The following is a 20,548-nucleotide window of genomic DNA, read 5'->3' as shown; positions in this document are numbered from 1 at the left end:
TAATTTTTGGCGTATGACCTGTGACAGTTCATTAGAGAAACCCAAAAGCAACCATAAACTTAACATGTGACACAAAAATTGTGGTGCCAGTCCTTCAGTTTTTGATAATGATGAACAAGACAAAAGTTTACAAACCAATTACATTCATCCATTAATTCTCTTGATTGGCTTGCTTGGGTTTTATGTTTTTTGTCTGTAGCAGATTGTTACTACAGTGTATGTGCATTGTACAGTATTAATGTATCACACATGTTTTTGAGCCATGGATTTACTGTCAAGGCCTACACTCTAATGCTTTTACAAGTGCATGAGGTAGTGTGCACAATAGAATTATGATAACAAGCAAATTGCCATCGCTGTTTTATACATGTACACCATTGCAGGCTAAGTCATTCCCAGTCTGCACCTTTAGGAGGCAAAACCATTACCGTTAGCTACATGTATAATTTGGCTGTTTTTTTTTTTTTTTTTAATCAGTTTGACTTTTATCACCGAAATAAGTCATGTATGAAATGAAATAAAATGCAATGTTTTATTTTATATTAACTGTGGAATGGTTGATTGTTTTGTTATTTACATTAATTTTACATGTGCAATAATTTATTAATTTATTAACAGCAAAAGACAAGCCAATGATTGAGTTGGACATCAAGAATACAAAGACTGAGTTTGATGAACACTCAACATTAAGTGTCTACTGGATTGACCGCTGTTATGGGTTCTGTCCTCTGGTCTTTTCAAAAGACAACAAAACATTTTCATCTGGAGATGATCCACGCATCAATATCACCCATGAGCAGATATATGGCCGGGTTGTGCTGATGATAAAGAACCTGACACTGAATGATTCTGGAAATTATGGATGCGCATTGCAAATAAATCCAACAGACATTGCTAATGTCAGTATAGTTATCAAAAGTAAGTGGTATTTTCTGTCAGTTAATAATTATACAGTACAGTGCCATCTGCTGGATTATTTTGACTACAAATGCTTGGCTGGAAAACCTGAACTAAAATTGGGAATCTAGTGATAACAAGCTACAGACTGTACACTTCAATTTGCTATCTAACCTTTTTATCAATTAAGCTTGTAGCTGCTCAGCATGCTGCTTACATTTGCCCCAAACCAAAATGTTCCTCTATAGTGGAGCCCCCTGTTTAAGTCTTAATCAATAGCTAACCGGAGTTCAACTTACAAGCTAATACAAAAACCTAAGTAATATGTTCATATTAATTATGAAAGGTGTTTGCCATCGTGGTTTAAAATGATAGATGAGTTAATCGTTTGTCTCACGATTGAGTCACAAAGATGTGGATCACGACGTTTCGACCACTATACTGCTGGTCTTCATCAGGCGATGGTGTCGACTGATTGCGTGACAGTAAAAGTAGCACCTTGGTTTGTGTTGACTGGTGCATTTCGATCCTCTCTTAGGCTGTTGTTGATTGGAGGATTTCGATCCTCGTCGTTCAGACTAGAAATTGTTCCCTCAGCCGTCCGCCTTGGTACTGATCGGCTGTCATAGCTAACCTCTACATGGAGGATTTTGAAGAACAAGCTTTGACTTTTACGCCTTGTATGCCTAAGATTTGGAAATGCTATGTGGATGACACCTTTACCATCTTGAGTCGAGAAAAAGTTGACATTTTCCTGCAACACCTCAATAGTCAACAACCAACGATCCGCTCCACTATGGAAAGTGAGACCAACAACACCATACCCTTTCTTGACACTTTGGTAACTAGAGATTCAGATGGCTACCTCTCTACCAGTGTTTACAGAAAGCCTACACACACTGACCAATACCTAGCGTATGATTCACTCCACCCGCAATCTGTAAAACGCGGTATTGTCAAGTGCCTGTACGATAGATCGAAACACCTCGTAACTAAACCATCAGTTATCTCGCAAGAAAAAGAAACACCTCTCATCAGTTCTTGTTTCTAACGGTTATCCGTTTTTGTTTGTGAAAAACATTACGAAAACAAAGAAACAAACAGTCACAAAAGAACCTGCACCTGAAATCAAATCTACTGCGAAGCTACCATAGGTCAAAGGGTTATCAGAGGCTCTTCGCTGTTGCCTACAACAGCAAGGCATACGGACAGTTTTCAGATCTGACACAACGCTTAGATCACACCTAGTGTGACCTAAGGACACTGTCGACCCTGCAAAACAAGACGGAGTAGTCTACAAGATTCCCTGTGAGTGTGGCAAGGTCTATATTGGAGAGACGCGAAGATCTATGCATGAAAGGATTAAGGAACACTATAGAGACATACGGCTTGCTCGAACCCAATCCTCCGCCGTTTCAGAACACAGCAATGCGACAGGCGACTATCTGCTCTGGGATGAGGTTAAGTTTACCGACCGAGACCCACATTGGTACACCCGTAGGGTTAAAGAGGCTATTCACATAAGACTTCATCCTGACAACACCAATACCACTTATACTGTCACACAATCAGTTGACACCAGCGCCTGATGAAGACCAGCAGTATAGCGGTCGAAACGTCGTGATCCACATCTTTGTGACTCAATCGTGAGACGAACGAGTAACTCATCTAAGATATTCATGGTACAAAACTGCTGACAACGCACAAGGAATCATAACTACTGTATGTAACATAATCTACATATCGTAACACCCCGCTCTATGGATACTTGCTTAATTAATACAGACACCCGGATATTGCAGACAGTTTCTTTTGTCCCAAAGAAAAGCTCATAATTACATGTATATTTTCTCTAAAATTAACCAGCTTAATAACGACACCATTAATTTTAATATAGACAACAGACACTTTTCTGTGTCCAGAATGACAAACTCTCATAGATCGTCAACCCTGTTTTATGGACACTGGTTATCTGCACACTGTCTATTTTCACTCTCACGATAATTAATTTATTATGTGCTAGTTGTACATGTTGTACCCTGTTGAAATAATGACAGATTTCTATGGATTATTCATTAATACGATTTTGTCCTGAAAAAACTGTTAGTAGCAAAATAGTGTGAAATGTGACATGTCTGCCTTTCTTCCTGTGTTTTACCCTTGTATCGTAGTCCTTGAGAAGTTCTCTGCATACTATGCATACACAAAAATTTCTTTTCCTTAGCCTTTTGCTGTAAGTCCTTGCTCATAGTCTTCCTCTTTGACGTCCTATGCTTGCCGCTATTAGCATCAGCCTCTACTCGGAGGCTCCAAAAATTGTTTGTGCTCTTTGTAAAAATTATTGTTACCTTTTAGCTTCCCCTGATGAAGGCTGAATTTTGGCCGAAACGTTGGGTCTTTTAAAACATTTGATTTTTTTTATATACATATACATATTTTCAATCAGAGAAACGTTTTAACAATCAATTAATAAATTGTTAATTGTGTTTGATTGTTGTCTACACAGAAGTGATAGCACCAGACATCACTGGTCTTTATGATAAAGTGGTAGTTCAAAAAAAAGGGAGAAAAGGAGTTCACGTCATGCTGAACTGTTATGCAACCGGCCATCCAAAACCCGCCATAACGTGGTATTTTGATGAGAGTGGTAAGGATGAGGGCGAGAGGGACATACAAAAGGACATTGGTGCGGGCCTTAGAGGGAATATTGATAACTGTGATCAACGGCGCAGTGGATATTTCTACTTGAACGAGAATGTTCCTGACAAAATTGTGATTTGCAGTGCAGATTTTGAGAAGCATCAGGGAAAATACCATTGTAATGCTAGAAACACAGCTGGTAGCATGGACAAGTATGCACTTCTGACTATACAGAGTAAGTCAACAAGCTTTTTTAATGTAATCTAGGCTAAGTTAGACTCAAGCCAATGCTGATCAGTCTGCCGCGTTTGGCCGGTCATGCGCCTTTGGGATCTCATATGGTGTTTTGTAGGGCTGACGTGTGAACTTGCATTCCAGCTCTGTGAGGATGTGCAGTTGCTTTGAGTGTTAAGCACCTTCCCCAAGTTCATTTATTGGTGATAAATTTAATTCTTAAAGTTTGCTTACATTGTAGTAATTACATTTCTGCACACTTAAGTTTCAGTTGTCTTCACCTCTTTTGTAGTTGGCCTTGTGTTGTTTAAGTTTGTACATTGTATTCTGTCAATGATCTGAAACTGTACTGATCACATGGGTCCAGTTCTTCAAAGCCTGACTAAACTAATTATTATTATAATAATAATAATAATTATTATTATTATTATTATTATTATTAAAAAAATTTCCCAGACAACAACCTTGTAAGGTGTTAAATGTTTTCTTTCTTTTCATCTCAACCAGTGGCGCCACTTATAATAGAGCCTGCCGAAGGTTACAAACCCCCCTTCCCAAAGATTGGTGATTCCCTGAATGTTACCTGCAGAGCCAAAGGAAACCCTCCTCCAAATGTCACATGGATCAAGAACAGTACAGGGATGATAGTTGCCACAAGCCAGACAAACTCCAAGCAGTTGGTTATTAAATCAATGAAAGAAGAAGACTTTGGAGTCTATAATTGCATTGCTAGTAACAAGTTGGAGAGCACAGTGGTTTCAATAGAGGTTGAAGAATGTGAGTATATAGACACAGGCTCTAAGTATTATTTTTAAGGAATGTACATGGCTGTTGAGTAGACCTGTAGAAAACGTTTTCTATGTCTGCAAGGAAGTACATTTTACATAGAAACATCAGTGGTGGTTTGGAAGAAACGGGAACTGTTGTGCAAAAATAATGCACATTTCTATGAATTTGAAGTTTTAATGAGAGTTACCAATTGTTGCATTTACAGTAGGCTTGCTTTTCTTGTGCACCACGGCACCAACGAAAATTTTTCCTCACTGACTCACATTATCAACTAATTTCAACCTAAAGCCAACTGATCTCAGCTAACACCATGATTTTTTCTCTTTTCCAGTGAGAGCACCTGTAACACAAAAAGACCAAGGCCTTAGTACTGGTGCTTTGGTGGGCATTGGCGCTGGTGTGGGTGTGTTTGTTCTCATTTTACTGGTTGTTTGTTGTGTCCTGTACCGCCGACAGAAGAAACAGATCGATGAGTACAAGCAGCTGTATTTTCTGCAGCAGTCAGACTATAAGGTAAGGATAAGCGGGTTAGATTCCAAAGAAACTAATGCTGTGTCAATGGAGGAGTAGAAATGAATGTTTGCTTTTATCAACAGAGTTGGTAAGGGAATTTGGCTTAGATTCGAGAGCTGGAATTTTCAAAATGTCTGATAGAGAAGGGAGGTGCACACAGTTAATATCAAAGCCTTGTTCAATCACACAAAGATCTCTGGGTAAAATACAGCTGTACCCATTGCCAAATTCCCTTGTCAACTCTGTAAGGCGGAACTCTCCAAGGCGGAACAGTCTGTGCACCATAAATAGTGCACTAGAGTGACCAATTTATTGGCAGAAATGCTTCTTCTAGGCAGACTGACAGATGTCTTTCACATTTTGAGTAATGAGACAAAAATCAATGCTTTAAAAATCCTTGAAAAGTTCTTGAAGTTTATTTGTTTAAAACCATTATGTTTTTCAGAGAGGCCTATGTTCAGAATTCTAAGATCCTGTATTCTCTTCTGGTATCCACCCCTTTAAACCTTTAAGGCCTAACAGTGATCAACATCAAATTTCTTCTTATATTATCAATGAATTAAGGATGTGATCACCCAAGGTGAAATTTCTTGATATTCTAATAACTTCTCCCCAGTACTTTTATAAGAAAATTTTAAGCATGGGGAAAAGATAGGAGAATATATAATAATATATATATCGTATTTGATGGTTTCACATATGATACGTGCGGATATTTTGCAAGTTGAGTAGTATTTTTCCGAGGAAAAATATGACCTAGGAGCAAAATGTCTGTGCATATTATATGTAAAACCATCGATGAAGAGATTTATTGTTCCACTACAAAAAGATTTTATTTTGGTTTCTCGTTTCTGGTAAGACTGTTGAAATACACCCAGCAGTATCGGTTCATCAGTACATGTATAAGGCATGCGCGAATGACGTAGCCAGTGTCTTTGTCCTTATTTGCTCTGTGGTAAACCGGTCAAACCGGTTGCATTGCAGTCTTGTAGTTTGTGCCTTCTCTTGACCTTATTTGGTGAAATGACGTAATAGTGGAACGATAATAGGGGTTAAAGAGTTAAATACAGAGTGACCTGCATCGTTGCCTTGATTGTAAATCCCAGCCCTACATGCAGACAATTTAGCTGGACACTCAAAATTCATTGGTTTTCAGATCGACCCTGATCGCAGTCTCCTGGAGCAGTGTAATGACTTGCCGTACGACCCAGACTGGGAGTTCCCGGAAGAAAGACTTATCCTTGGAAATATCCTTGGTGCAGGAGCATTTGGACAAGTTGTCCAAGCAGAGGCCATTGGTATTTTGGCTCTCAATCCACGAGACAAGAGTGCAGAGTCATTCAAGCGACGCTCAAAGATTCGGCGCTCATCAAGAGTGAAGGACTTGAAGAAAGAAGAAGGTAACGGAGGCTGGAAGAATGTCAAGATTCCTGTAGCTGTGAAGACATTAAAAGGTTTGAACTGTTTTGTTCTTTTTACTATAGTGCTGAACATTAGATAGAAGTGTGTCAAGCAGTTAGTCAAGTAGGCAAGTTACCATGGTAACATGTGTGCCCTGGTAATTGGCACTGTAGCCTTCAACCACAGTGAGTCAGAAGTGAAGGTGGTCTTATGGAAATAGCAAAGATACAGACAGCCATCAAAATTTTGTAATATCATTCAGGGCAGCATTGGTGGGACATTTGATTTCAGAAGGATACAAGTAAAGATCACATCTTGTTATGCGTGTAGTTACCGGTACCTTTAGGTTTTTTCAAGAAAATGCTTGAACTAATGGTTTTGTTAGAAGTTTGGTATTTGGGGTTTACAGTGTTAGTACTTTAAAGTTACGGGTCATTCAAGCTTAAGAGGTTTGCTTGATGGAAAGTCATCCATGCCTTCGTACATGTGCACAACTGTAACCTGCTGTTTCCCAGCTCTGCTTTGTTTAGAATATGGCTTAAAAACTCTGCATGCCGATTTCTGTTTAGAATAAAGTTAGTGGCCAGACTACTGTACATGTGTATTCAGGAAATAATGTTTCTTTTCAAAACTTAACTGCAGCCATTTCTATTGCATTGGGTGTTTACACACCCACTGGAAGGCAATAAATTTCAAGGAGCCCACTTGGCCAAAAGCTGACAAGTTACAGTGTAAGAGCCCAACATGTTAAATGTTAGGTGCTACTGCAAAACATTTAGGCAGCCAGAGCATTTTCTTAGATGCCTCAGCCTACCAGGCTCAGCTCCTGTTAGGCAGTATCCAATTTGCACTGTTAGAAGAAAATCAGGGACTATTTAACACTTAACACTTAACACTTTAGGGTGACTGCCTCTGATAATATTAATGTTAGTTCATAAGTAATGCTATTGTCTGTCATTTCAGAGGGTGCTACACAAGCAGAATACAAAGACTTGGCTTCGGAACTCAAGATACTCATCCATCTTGGACAGCACAAGAACATTGTCAATCTCCTTGGAGCCTGTACTCGAGGAAAGCGTCTGATGGTCATCATGGAGTTTGCACCGCACGGCAGTTTGCTGTCTTTTCTACGAGGAAAGAGAGAGACCTACGAGGCCAGTTGGACCAAGACCATGAATGACCCAGAAAAAGAATTCACTTTAGTTGATTTGGTGATGATAGGTTTCCAAGTTGGTAGAGGGATGTCATTCTTGGCATCAAAAAAGGTAAAAAAAATAAACGCTGTAAGGACACAGTTACAAGTTTCAAGTTTCAAGTTTATTAAGTTTTCCGAAAAGTTACTTACACTGAACACCGCCTGCAAATAGCGAGCTAATCTAGGCATGCGGTGTTAAGGACATACATACACGAATTACTAATTGAAGGCGTTAAAAAAGTCAATTTTGAATACATTATTTGTCAAAAGAGTTACAGTGTTAATGACTGTTGCATATTTGGGAGCTACATGTATATACATTTGTCATTAGAATTATCCAAGGTAGTCCATTACATACACTGTAAGCCTTATTGGCTTCCTCGGGCGACCTTGTCTCGTTAATTTTTTTTTTGGTGTGTGTGTATTAATATAAAATATGTGAGGCAAATCAGTAAACTGAACTGAACTGAACTGAAGACTGTAAAACAAAACCATAAACATATTCTTATTATACGTGTCTCCCTCCCTCGCGCTCCACGCTTTTTTTTTTTCGCGCCCTATATATTTTTCACGTGTCTGCCACGCGGGCTACCCCCCTCTTTTCCCTGTACTTTAGCGTTATTTGTGTTGGCTATATGCAAAGGAAGAGCATTATACAATTTGGCGCCACTGGAAATGAAAGATAGAAGGGATATTCTGTTGCTTTGCGTGGTGTTATACTAAATCGAGTGAAGTGTGATAGAAAAAAATTAGGAACTAATGAATGACGACACTACAAGACAAACAATACAGAGTATTGTTCAGGTTCAAAACAAAAGCAAATTTATGCCGTGACATACATTTACATATTCGTGTGTCTTCCTCTTCAGTGTGTTCATCGTGACTTGGCTGCAAGAAACATTTTAGTGGGTGAAGACTACGTCATGAAGATAGCCGACTTTGGTCTGGCAAGAGACATTTACAAGGATGATCTGTACGTGAAAAAGACCCAAGGTCTGCTTCCGGTGAAGTGGATGGCGCCAGAGTCACTGTTTGACAGAATCTACACGGAGAAAACTGACGTGTAAGTGTTTAAATTCATTGTAGTGGAGCCTCTGGTAATGGGCTCCTCTCTGAGTCGGGGCCTTTGTGGTCACAAGCGAAGCTGCAAATAACAGGCCGGCGGACATCGGACAGTTGCCCGTTCTGGGGTTCAAACAGACACTGGGGACGAGTTTTTAAAATTTCATTTAATCAGCAATTGGAGTCCATCATAGGGAAGGTCAAATTAATATTAGTCAGTTTACCTCGTTTGAGGTTCTGTCGTTAGACTGCGACTATGTAGAAGGCTTTCAAAAAACGGAAAAATTAGAGACTTTGGCCATCACACCTCCAACAATCTTGCTGCTTTGTTGGTAAAATGACCTTAACAGCCATCAAGATGAGCCGTAACTTCTAGGTTCTTTCAATGGTATGGGCTTTTGGGGGATTTTGCTAAATGTAGACGTAGAATAAATTACTGATGGATTCCTGTTTGTTAGGTGGTCGTTTGGAATCCTGCTTTGGGAGACATTCACCCTTGGGGGTAGCCCTTACCCAGGCCTCCCCACAGAGCAGCTGCTTGACTACCTGAGTGAAGGCAAGAGGATGGACATGCCAGCTAAATGCCCGCTGGAGGTGTACACTATCATGAGAGACTGTTGGATTCACGAAGATGAGCAGAGGCCGCACTTTACAACCCTGACCGAGCGGCTGGCCAAGATCTTGGAGAAAAACACCTCAAAGGTATTGATAGATTTATTGTTGATAAGTGCTTTCTAGAACAATTTAAGGTGGCTTACTAAAGTTTTGAGTAACAATAAATTTCGTTACTCGCGGGTGTCACGTAAGCAATTACACGCGAGCAAATATCCCGCAAGTGATCAAGGAAAACAAGCAAGCAGTTCGTAATGCGCGCGCACACAAGTGTATGCAGAAGTACGCATGCTCAAGGAAATCATACGAAACGTTTTTCGATCGTAAATTTCTCGAAATCTAGCCGTAGGACCTATGCTCAATTGTTGATATCGTCCACATCGATCTTCAGAATTTTTTTTTTTTTTTTCAAAATCTGTAAGATATTTTGATATTTTCGTTCATATGTAAAAACCTCCGAGTTCTCTCAGTTACAAATTCTTGTGTTAACTTGCTAAAACGTTTAAATGGTGAGATTTTGAGGTAGGGTCGTACGGGTGGCAGTTCAAAGGGGCAGTGTCATCTGTTTAGTGTCACTACGAAGCGTCAAAAAACATATTTGTTTCAATGGAATCGTTACAATATTGGTTGCGGATTGTTAACAATAACGCTACAAGTGCACAGAATCTAGTATCAATTATGTTTGGCTTCGGATGGCTCGGATGGAAGTGGATTGCAACTCCAATTTTTTCAAGTTCTTCCTGTGTATTTTAGAGAAGTCGCTAAAAGTTGATTATGGTATGTTCTTCCTACGAGAAAAACCTTAATATTTTCTTCCCAATGTTGTAAAAGCAATTTCATGTTACAAAACAGGTTCTTTGTCAAATGGTCGAGCAGTTTTGACCAGCAAAATCATCGTGACAATGCCCGTTTAAACTTGTTTTGTTTTTATTTGTTGCAGGAGAACCCCTACCTAGCACTACAGATGGAAGAGGAGGCTGAGCCTAGCCAAGGTTACTACATGCAACCATGTGATGATGCGGGCATCCGTGAATCCAAGAGATATGTCAAATCACCCGTGCAGTCTCCATCAAGTGACTCCAAGGAACCACCCAACTTTAAAGATGCTGCCAACGCAGTAGGAGATGGAATGGGGTACGTTCCAACCCTTTAAAAATAACTGCTATACTTGCAGTATTAAGTATATTAAAAACTGCATCGTTAAATGGAGATAGGGCACCTGAGACTTCCAGGAGCTTCCATTAATGGCAGCCAGTCCCTACATGTAGATGGAGAGTACCTTCATGGCTGGCAAATCAAAAAAACACCCAAAAAAACAAACAAACAAACAAAACAAAACAAAACAAAAAACAGGCACCCATTACACTGAAACAGTGAAGTTGTGTAAAAACCACAAGGTGTCCAATTCCAGAAATTCTACTCTAGGAACAACCGTTGCAAATTACGTCACTGATCTTTCGTATTTTCGCCATATCTCGCTTGGCTCCTCATTCAGCGGTTGATGCTTTGTGTTCATTTTTGTAGGTACGATTCTCCGTTGCCAACACTACCACCAGGACTCCCTGTTATGAGTGACGAGGATATCCCCAACGAGCCCCTCCCTCCCATCCCTCCATCCTACGACATCGCCACTCGGACCGACAGTGCGGGAGGGGAGAGTGGGATTGACATGGACGGAGCAGATGATGGGTACATTGATGATGCGCGGGTGGACTCCCCGTTCCTGCCCCCGCCGGGGAATAAACCAGTTGCTTTGGATATGGACAATATAAGGAAGACACCGGAAGCAATGGTCCACGGACGAAAGGCAAAATATGAGACTCAACTGTGAGTTATTCAAGGGTGACAGCATGGATGGAGCTACTCATCAAGAAAGCAAGCTGCTCAAATATACGATACAATAGCTACAGTTACACGACATGATCTCCCTTCTGAGGGACTAAACTGGAACGACATTTAAATCAGTAAGGAGTGTTAAGTTGCCCTAGGCATTGCTTATCGCGCGAAACTTACATGCACAATATACGCGTATTCGTCGTTGCTTGTTATCGCAACGTGCAGTGACAACATCGTCACACTCTGAAACCGTGACATACAGTGGCCACAAAAAGAAAATCGGTGTCACACAACACAAGTAGAATTTCGGATTTGAAAAATACTTTTTACGCCCGGTAAGCTATCGAAACTTTAGAGAAACTATCCCATGCCCGTTAATACAAAAATACTGCATTAAGAATAGGCCATTTGATATGTCTGGGGGTCAGGGTTGAACTCATATCAAACTCAGCCTGCGGCTGGCTGATGCCATTTCAACTGTGTCATTTTCTCGGTTGCCATATCTGCACTGTCGTGCTATAGGCGAATCTTTGTTTACACTTTTTTTCTCATTAACATATGCTTATCACTATCTGATGACGCTAATAAAATAATAACTCTGAATATTCAAAGGGTATAACAGTTTCAGTTTTCTCTGAAAATTTGAGCCCAGTACATCGAATGGTTTCGGAGAAATTCTCTTCTAAAAACTCGACATTTTACATAGAATGTATGGCTCGTTAACTTTTTTGCCACCCATCAATTTCGCAGTTTTTGATGGCTGATATTTCCTTCAATATTGCTTGCAAAGAGCTGAAAATTGCACAAATTGTTCAACTTAATCAGCTCTTTCAACTTTTGCATTTGTTCATATATACGGCCACGGCTTCTATGAGTAGTTTAGTTTATTTATTAAGTCGTATGTTAATGAGGAAAAATGTAAACAATGACGTCAGCAAAGATTCGCCTATTGAGGTAACGTGCACGTATCGCAGAACTTGATATAGAACACACCTCCCTATTGTGGTGTATTTTACTGCTACATATGGCTGAATTGTCTTCTGCTCGTGTATACAATATTTTAAGCACATACCACGAGAATTTTATATACTTGCTTAATATCCAATCCTTGGCTAGCCGTGTTTAATCTATTTATATTATTTTAATTACAACCGTGTAAGTAATGTTAATATTTTTCCAAAAATATTTTTAAAGCAAGGCGACAATGTAAAACAATGAAATTTATTAAATAGTTAAGTTAAATAGAGTCGGCAAGAATGCCCCTTTTTCAAAAGAATCTGAATTTCAACGATATAAATTAATCTAGGAGCGTTTACAACTGTTTCAACTTTCTTTCAGTGCGGAAGTACTTTAGTTGGGTTATTGTTACATATTTTCTGTTGCCATAATTACATTTTGTTTTTGTTTGCGTTACTTCATTTTTGTGAACTTTTATGTTCGGCAAATGGCAGACAAGTGTGTGTTTGCTGCTGCGGATAATTCTGAAATACGATCAACCCTGTTGTTGTTATAATGTAGTGATATTGGAAATGTTTTAAATTTAAAATATGTTGTGGCTATTTTGTAGTTAAACTTCCCCACCCCCTTCCCGAAAGAAAAGATTATTTCGTGTCACTGTAAGTTGCACACGTAAAGCTCGAGTAAGGAAATAATAGATTTAAATATCAGTTTACCTTTTTGCCCTTATAACCCAATGCCGACATGTAGATTAAGTTAATAGTGGAATTCAATAAAGGTGCTTGTTGAATTATAATTGGATGCTTCTTTTGGGACTCTCGTTTGTATCGCTTGCCCCGCGGGAGGTTTGGAGAGACTCCGCTTAACTTGAGCTCATAAGTCGTGGCTTTCAGGTTGATGAGGTTTAATATAACTTGCGCCGCTAAGCGATTTGATTCAATGGTTATGCGAACTAGATCTTTTTAGCAACGTCTTTTAACAGTGAATAAAACGTTCGAATTCATGGTTACCTGCACAGCAGGAAAGGGTGGGGTGGGACGATAAGGAGCAAGGGAGGGAGGTCCCTCCCTCTCCACCCCTCCCCCCTACGTTCTTTCCGTCTTGTCCTTATCCTTGTTTGGACAAATAAGAGTGGCTACACAGAAAGGCGTCCACCGTGTTGTTCAGTAACTCATCCTTTGGATCTAAACGTTATTTTAAATGTCGGCCACACAAGACTCTATCACGTCAATAGGGAACCTTTAGCCTTTTTGAATACTTTTTAAAAAATCTCCAACAGATTTGAAAACGAGTGGTCTGCTGTAGTTCGCTGCCATTTTGAATTCCGAGAAGATCCTGGGGACGAAAACCTCATTCCCAGAGGCTGCGTTCCTTTTGGTCAGCACCAAGGAAGGCCGTCTGGCCGCCGGTGGCCTAAGACGCGCACGCGCTCTGGGGACTAGATTGCGGGCTTGGGTAGCAGTGAACCACATTAGACATGCGCGAAAAAAGGGTTGAAATAGTTACACGGAGAACAAAATTCCAGTTAACTGGTGCACAACTATAGGAAGGATAATGACGATACCCACAAGTTTTTATACGTTGTAAACCGGTTTTAACAGACAAGTACATCTCGCATTGTTGTATTTCAACAGTAGTGATCCTACCAGATTCATTTATGTATTTATTTAGCAGAAATTCATCAAACTCGCTTCCAGAAATGCGATAAATATACACAAAGGAGGATTATAAAAAAGACCGAGGCAGAATTAGGGGCTATTATAAATTAAGTGAATGGGCCAAAAGTCCCAAAAAGGCAAAACCCCGACCTTTGTGACCTGGCCTTTGAGTTGAAGCGAGGTTGGAGTTGACTTGTTTTTGTTACAAACCTCAGTGTTTTTTCAAATGTAAATGCACACTAGTTAGCATAACAACGACATGATTTTCATATGGATGAATGAAGACAGACAAGAGACTCGACATTTACAATGTCTATTTTAATTTTTTCATATAAGCACAATAGCATTAACTGTCTAAAAACATAACATGTTAAAGATCTTAAACATTTCAAAATATACCTAATTATTAACAAATGTATTATAGTCCTTATCACGGTTTCCGACGCCATTTTGACGAGTAGGCAAACGCGTCTTGAAATAACAGTGTTTGTATGGAAATCCGATGTCAAATAATTTTCATAACACATCGCTTCTGAAAAGTTCATGAATTGGACACTAGTCCACACTTTTGGCACTAGGAAAAGGATTTTAAGAAAAAAAGCGGAGAGATGTAGCTGTGGCAGAAACGTCCAGTCGTGTTTGAACTTTCCATACATGTCCCTGTATTTTTTCCCGCGAACTATTTTTAGTAGCAGTTCACGGTTGGTTCGCTGTACAGACAAATGTATGGAAATGTCAAAACGCTACTAGAAGTTTTCTAGCACAGCTACATTCCTCAGTTATTTTCTGTAAAATCCTTTGCCTAGTGCCTAAAGGTTCCAATTCATACATTTTTCAGAAACGGTGTTTTATGAAAATTATTTGACATAGGATTTCCATACAAACACTGTTATTTCAAGACGTGTTTGCCTACCCGTCAAAATGGCGTCGAAAACCGTGATAAGGCCTATTGGTTAATAACCATTCCTGAGATTGGATTGGCTGAGCGGTCATGGGATATCAGCCATTATTAAAAACTGAATCATTGTATCATGCAATTCCAGGGATTTGATTGGCTTAGCGGCCATGACCGGAATATGAACCATGCTCCAGAAATAGCGACCATTTACTTGTCTTCTGGTTGTTCTTACAAAGCGAGAACAGCAAGATCCAGCAATATTTCTTGGTTGTTTTTAATAAAACAATTATTCCACTCTCGTTTGCTGGACAAACTGGCGCGATCTAACGCTCGCTCATGGAATAATTGTCAATTATACCATACCCGCGAAATGGCGACCAGTAAATCATCTTCTGGTATTTTTCTGGATTAAGGTAAATCTGCTTTGAAACAACTGAGGCTTCAGACAGTTGAACAGTAAGGCCTCCTTACGGCCAATTGAGGACCTCGCCTTCCATTTGCACAAGCTGGCATCAACAACAACAACAACAACAATTTATTTACAGACCTGTTACAATTCATTTACAGACCTGCATCAACCGTTTCCTCACGCCTACGGTTCGCTAAGCAACAATCGTTTTCCTGGCAATATATAATATATTAAATTGTTTCGCGACGTTTAACGTCAGACTGTAACCACTACACACGAGCACTCTAGATAACAGCATTTGTAATGTACTTATTGCAAGATATTGAATTGCAGTTTTCGGCGATCTAAAATGATGGACAAAAGGGCTTGTGACAAATGTCAGTACAATGTATACTACTAAAGGGGAAATATCACGGAGATTTTTGACTTCTCATCGTGACATCTTCACATAATTACTAAGAAATTCTATGATATAGAACATCAAGGAAACGAAATCAACTGAATTTTTCAAAGTAACAACTCATGACCTGCCGTACTGCGAAAATGCAAAAGAACTTGAAAATAGTCTTTTTTTCAAGTTGCAGTCCATTTTAACCCTATCTGTGGGCAGAGACACTCATCAATAGTCTTACCTTGGTCATAGCCGTAAGATGACGCACGAGGCTGAAAGATAGTTCAAAAACTGAACATTTGACCGAGAAGTACAGCAAAAAGGGTAACTGTGCGAAATCAATTCACCAAACAAGGGCTCTATCATTCGATAAACCAGCAACCCAGAAAGGGGTTGGGTTTTTTCGTTTTAACAAGAGCAAATTAGGAAACTTACTTCGCTCCTGACTTTACAGATTGTATAACCTTCCAATTAATGTCTAAAAAAGTCGAGACTCTAATTGCAAAAAAATGCTACTTCAAGAATCGGCGCGAAACTATGGAATGAGACACCAACCTGTGTTCGGGAAATGCCAAAACAAGCCTTCAAAAGATAACTCAGCACTACACTTTTAAAGGAAGAAAATTCCTATACCAATATATCACAAATCAGATCAAAAGCTAAAACTAAAGTAAGTAATAAACAATAGTATGTATGCAGCAGTAAGTAATAATCCTTAATTAGTATGTAAGTAGCGATCCTTAGTAGGTAAACAATAATCCTTAGTATCAGAGTATCTTAGTATCTCTGCTTTCCGCTTAGTATGTAAGTAATATACCAAACACGAGACACAGTGTTTCATTGCATATCAAACACCGAGAAGAGAGTTGAAAATACGACGCGTAGCGCAGTATTTTTGACGAACTTCGAGGTTTTTGATATTGTGATGAAACACTGTGACGAGTGTTTGATATAACTTCTCAAACAAACTCATTTTGAAGGGGAAATTAAGGATGCAAAAATGAGGAGTTTTTCATCAGATATCCAAACACGTCACGGTGCATGATTTCCTTTGTCTTTGGCTTTTGAATTATTAATGAGTTTGAGAAGTAATAATAATTCGTTCCTTGTTCTTCTTTTTCCTGAACCTTATTTTATCAGTTATTTATAATATCATAATCTTTGACTGGCCGCCTAGATTAGCTTGGCTATTTGCGGGCCAAGCCAATATATCAATGTACAAATCAAAAAATAAAGTTGTTGCTGTTGTCTCCGTAACGCAGTTCCCTTCACCGCGACCAAAAGTAAGCAGCCCGGCCACGATGTACAGGGCATTATTGCGGATACACAAATTCAACTTCCTTTTGCTTTTGGCTATTTACATATTATCATGGGGTATATATATTAAATTATTAAAATACTGGAACATTGTATAATGCAATTCCAGGTATTTGATCGGCGTAGCGGCCATGGTATATGAGCCAGTGTATCACACGAATAGCTTCTCTCGTGTTCCATAGATTACAGGATAATTTACATACAACGTGGGCCCGCAGTAATTGGCTACACGCTGTTGCGGTCACCCTGCCAACTTTAGATATAACTGTAAATATTTATTAATTACATATCTCTGCGTAGCTAACAAAATAAAATAAAATTAAATATTATTTTCAAATAGTCTGATTTGACCGATTTCCAAAATTCGAAAAACAGCTCTGTGCCTAAATTGCTCAACAAGTGAAAGAAAGAAAATTATGGAAATAGCGAACAAACGTATTTGGTTTTCCAGTGATTATTTCACGGCTCTTGAGAAACCAGTCACATATGTAAAAGAAAGCCCAACTACAAAGCGTGGACCGAGATCAGTGTGGTAGTCTTAAAATTTGATTGCGTTCTCCTGTTTAGTCGGTGGTCCGACCCAGGCATTAAGCTTGGTGCTGTTTCGCTAAGTCTCACCCAAACAAGGCCGTAAGTTGAAGCAAGTCCAGTAATGCAAAATTATGCACACAAAACTTATCTTAGGATGCCAAATGGACTCGTGTCTAGGCAAGAATTACACGCAAGTTGCAAACACCAAGCAAATCAGCATTGCGTTGGGTGGGCAAATGATGGAAAACTACCGTCGACTTGCGTGCGTATATGAAGTATAAGGAGGAAGCAGTGCTTCCACCTGCTTGGTGTTACAAACACCACAGATAACCGCCTTACTGATAAGCTACTCGGCACGGTCAACATATTGGGCTCGCGTCGCTAAGACAGCAAATTGCTTACACTTGTGTCTTTTTGGATTTTGATTTCTTCCTTGGCCTCCCTGTGGAGTGCGCCACAGGTCTTTGTTCAACGGCCGCAGCCATCTCGTCACCAATCTCCTCTAGTTCTATTCCACTCTCGTTCCCTGATAGATTTCCATTGGCCTCTGGTTCCAGCATTTGCTGTCTCTCCTCTCGTTCTAGTTCCCGTTCCCGTTCTGTACCACTCGGTAGTGGAGGCAGGGGATTGTTCATTATGTCTTCACTCGACTGCCTGTAATTATAAAGGCGTTGACATTCAATTATAAAATGTCTATTACAAGCGCTCTGTCTTAAATGCAACAACCATAAACTATATATCAGTACAAGGCTAATGAAATGTACTATCCGGTAAAAATTATTTCGCTTTGACTTTTTCTAGCCGTAAGGAGAGTGCGTCCCAAACGATGTCTCTTTGAGCGAATTTATCGGGTCCGCAGAATCAAAACTACTGCATCATATCAATCACAAGGCGTTAATCTTCAAAATTGTGTGAGGCTTTTCCTATATTCCAATTGGTTGCTTCGCAATTTTACTGTCAATTTTGACGATCAAAAACTCACCAATACGTTTTACGACGAAAGCCATTGCGGGAGATCAATTTTACAAAACGGAAATCTCTCACAGTTGTTTTGCTCAGTGTCTTGGGAATCTTCGAGCCAAATTTCAAGGCAATCCGTCAAATCCTTCTATCGTATAAATTACTTTAAAGGAAGCACACTCGCGTAAAAACGAAGTAAGTTTTTTTTCGCTTCTAAAGGTTTACAAACATTTCACGCCCTTTTATATTCCAACACTGTGGATGCCGCCGACGTCGAAAGGCAATAGAATTACAGGAGACCTACCGCTGAGTCCCCTGAGATTACTGGTGTCGCGCCGGAAAAGTTGAGTGTGTGACTGCAGTTCTATTACCAGTCCATTACCATACCATTTACACGACACATCCTTCGAACTAACCTGCTATAGTCAGCAGCGGCTCCACTCATTGAGGAACCAGAGTCCACTGGGGCGAAATAATAACCATTTTTCCCTGCCTTGTCATCTTCTGCAAAACTGATGTAAGCACACGAACCTTGCTGTGGACACAAAACGGGATCTCTTGTGAAACCTTCTGGGTGCAGTTCAATCTCTTATAGGCAAATACTCTCGGGATATGGAAAGGCGATTGTTTTGGACTACGAGCAGTCCCTTAGGGATAAAAATCGATCTCCCTTATACTACATCATCATTTCAACATATGACAAGGTTAATTTTTTATCGGTGTCTAAGCAACAACTATTACCATAGCAACGGTAACGCATAGCCTCTCACTTTAAACATTGTCGATTATCTCGAAATCTAGTCGGACACTTTATGACGAAAATTTAGGGATTAAAACTACTTAATCTAGACAACTTGCAGGCGAAATTATAAAAAAAATCTGTAAGAGCGTTTTCAAGTAAATAAGGAAACCTTTTTTTAATAATAATAATAATAATAATAATAATAATAATAATAATAATAATAATAATAATAATAATAGCCGTTTATTCACAAATCCAAGTGAAAAGGAGATAAATGAGGTTTTCCCTTTCTAGTTTATCTCCTGATAAGAAAATAAATTAATACATTAATTATTTACAACTATTCAAAGTTGCAGATGCAAACTTAAGTTTAACACGGTGAAATCATGTGCAAACGTAAAAAAAGGCTGAGGGATCTAGTCCACTAAGTCTGTTTATTGTCTTATAACACTAGATAAGCGACGTAAATAATCTTCTTTACGGGGTGGTTTTGTTTATTATTCCTGCATTTTTCACCAATATCTCTGGCAAAATAAAACTTGACACTTTCCCTTAATTTTCTGTTGAAAGATCTTCACGTGCTTCTGCTATTCACGTGCTCTGAATATTTGTGATTACGTGAGTCATAAAATTTACATAAAAATATGCTTCTGCGTCTCAAGTCTTCCATAGTAAAATTTACGCTTTGTACGACTTTACGTTATGATAAATATTCAAAGCACGTGAATAGCAGTGAAATAGACACGGACAAACAAAATAAAACTCTTGTTCTTCGGAAGCGAATAACGACTGAAACTTGACCAAGATTCAGCCTTCTTATCTGACACCGGTTTCGGTTCTTAAGTCTAAAACTTGCGCGAATATCGAAAAGAATTTTTCCTCTAACCGCTTGCAATTTAACAGAAAAATCTGTGGGGGCATTTTAAAGATATCTCGATTTATGCAAAGTAGGAACTTTTTCACTGATCTGCGCTTTATTTTAACTGTTTTCAAACATAAATATCTTAAAATCGGAGACACTCATGAAGCTCAATATACATTGAGAATGTTTTGCTATGAGAAAAGACGTTTCAACAGACAAGAGAAAGTGTCAAGTTTTATTTTCCCATAGATATTGGTGAAAAATGCGGGAATATACAAAATCACCCCGAAAAAATTTATTCATTATTTAATTGAAAACGCTCTTACAGATTTTTTTATAATTTCCCCTGCAAGTTGTCTAGATTAAGTAGTTTAAATCCCTAAAGTTTCGTTTGTTAAGTGTCTGACTAGATTTCGAGAAAATTGACAATGTTTTAAATGAGAGGCTGTGCGTTACCGTCGCTATGGTAATAGTTGTTGCTTGGGGACCGATGAAAAATATAACTTTGATAATATGTTGAAATGATGATGTAGTATGAAGGAGATCGAAGCTTATCTTCTAAACGAGATTGTAATTTTAAAACTTCCACCCTAAGTCCAGAAAAACTGCTGTGAGCCTCCTTTGCGCCTCCTTTTAAGAAGGCT

General features: G+C 39.1%; 2 protein-coding genes across 3 annotated transcripts in view; one reads left to right on the top strand and one right to left on the bottom strand.

Moving 5' to 3' along the window:
- LOC146481490 (vascular endothelial growth factor receptor 1-like) overlaps positions 1–12,932 on the top strand; it is a 36,858-nt gene extending 23,926 nt beyond the window's left edge. Inside the window, exons 6-15 of the mRNA XM_085108237.1 lie at positions 619–918; positions 3,404–3,772; positions 4,279–4,548; positions 4,892–5,073; positions 6,230–6,527; positions 7,438–7,739; positions 8,539–8,732; positions 9,190–9,433; positions 10,284–10,477; positions 10,868–12,932. Of these exons, the coding sequence (XP_084964363.1) occupies positions 619–918; positions 3,404–3,772; positions 4,279–4,548; positions 4,892–5,073; positions 6,230–6,527; positions 7,438–7,739; positions 8,539–8,732; positions 9,190–9,433; positions 10,284–10,477; positions 10,868–11,174 (2,660 nt within the window). The 3' untranslated portion in view covers positions 11,175–12,932. The remainder of the gene's footprint in view (positions 1–618; positions 919–3,403; positions 3,773–4,278; positions 4,549–4,891; positions 5,074–6,229; positions 6,528–7,437; positions 7,740–8,538; positions 8,733–9,189; positions 9,434–10,283; positions 10,478–10,867) is intronic.
- Positions 12,933–14,091: 1,159 nt separating this feature from the next.
- The window catches only part of LOC146481489 (fibroblast growth factor receptor 1-A-like), a 32,707-nt gene continuing 26,250 nt past the window's right edge, over positions 14,092–20,548 (bottom strand). The window contains exons 14-15 of one of the 2 annotated variants that reach the window (XM_085108238.1): positions 18,717–18,835; positions 14,092–17,994 (exon numbers count right to left, since the gene is read on the bottom strand). In XM_085108238.1, coding sequence (XP_084964364.1) covers positions 17,739–17,994; positions 18,717–18,835 — 375 coding nt within the window. In that variant the 3' untranslated portion in view covers positions 14,092–17,738. Of the gene's footprint in view, positions 17,995–18,716; positions 18,948–20,548 lie in introns of those variants that run through there. The other variant, XM_085108239.1, reaches the window with a different exon arrangement.

This window comes from Pavona decussata, unplaced genomic scaffold (genome assembly GCF_977016875.1).
Source record: "Pavona decussata unplaced genomic scaffold, jaPavDecu1.1 SCAFFOLD_49, whole genome shotgun sequence".
Classification (NCBI taxonomy): Eukaryota; Metazoa; Cnidaria; class Anthozoa; order Scleractinia; family Agariciidae; genus Pavona; species Pavona decussata.
This window is presented reverse-complemented; position numbering and strand designations above follow the sequence as displayed.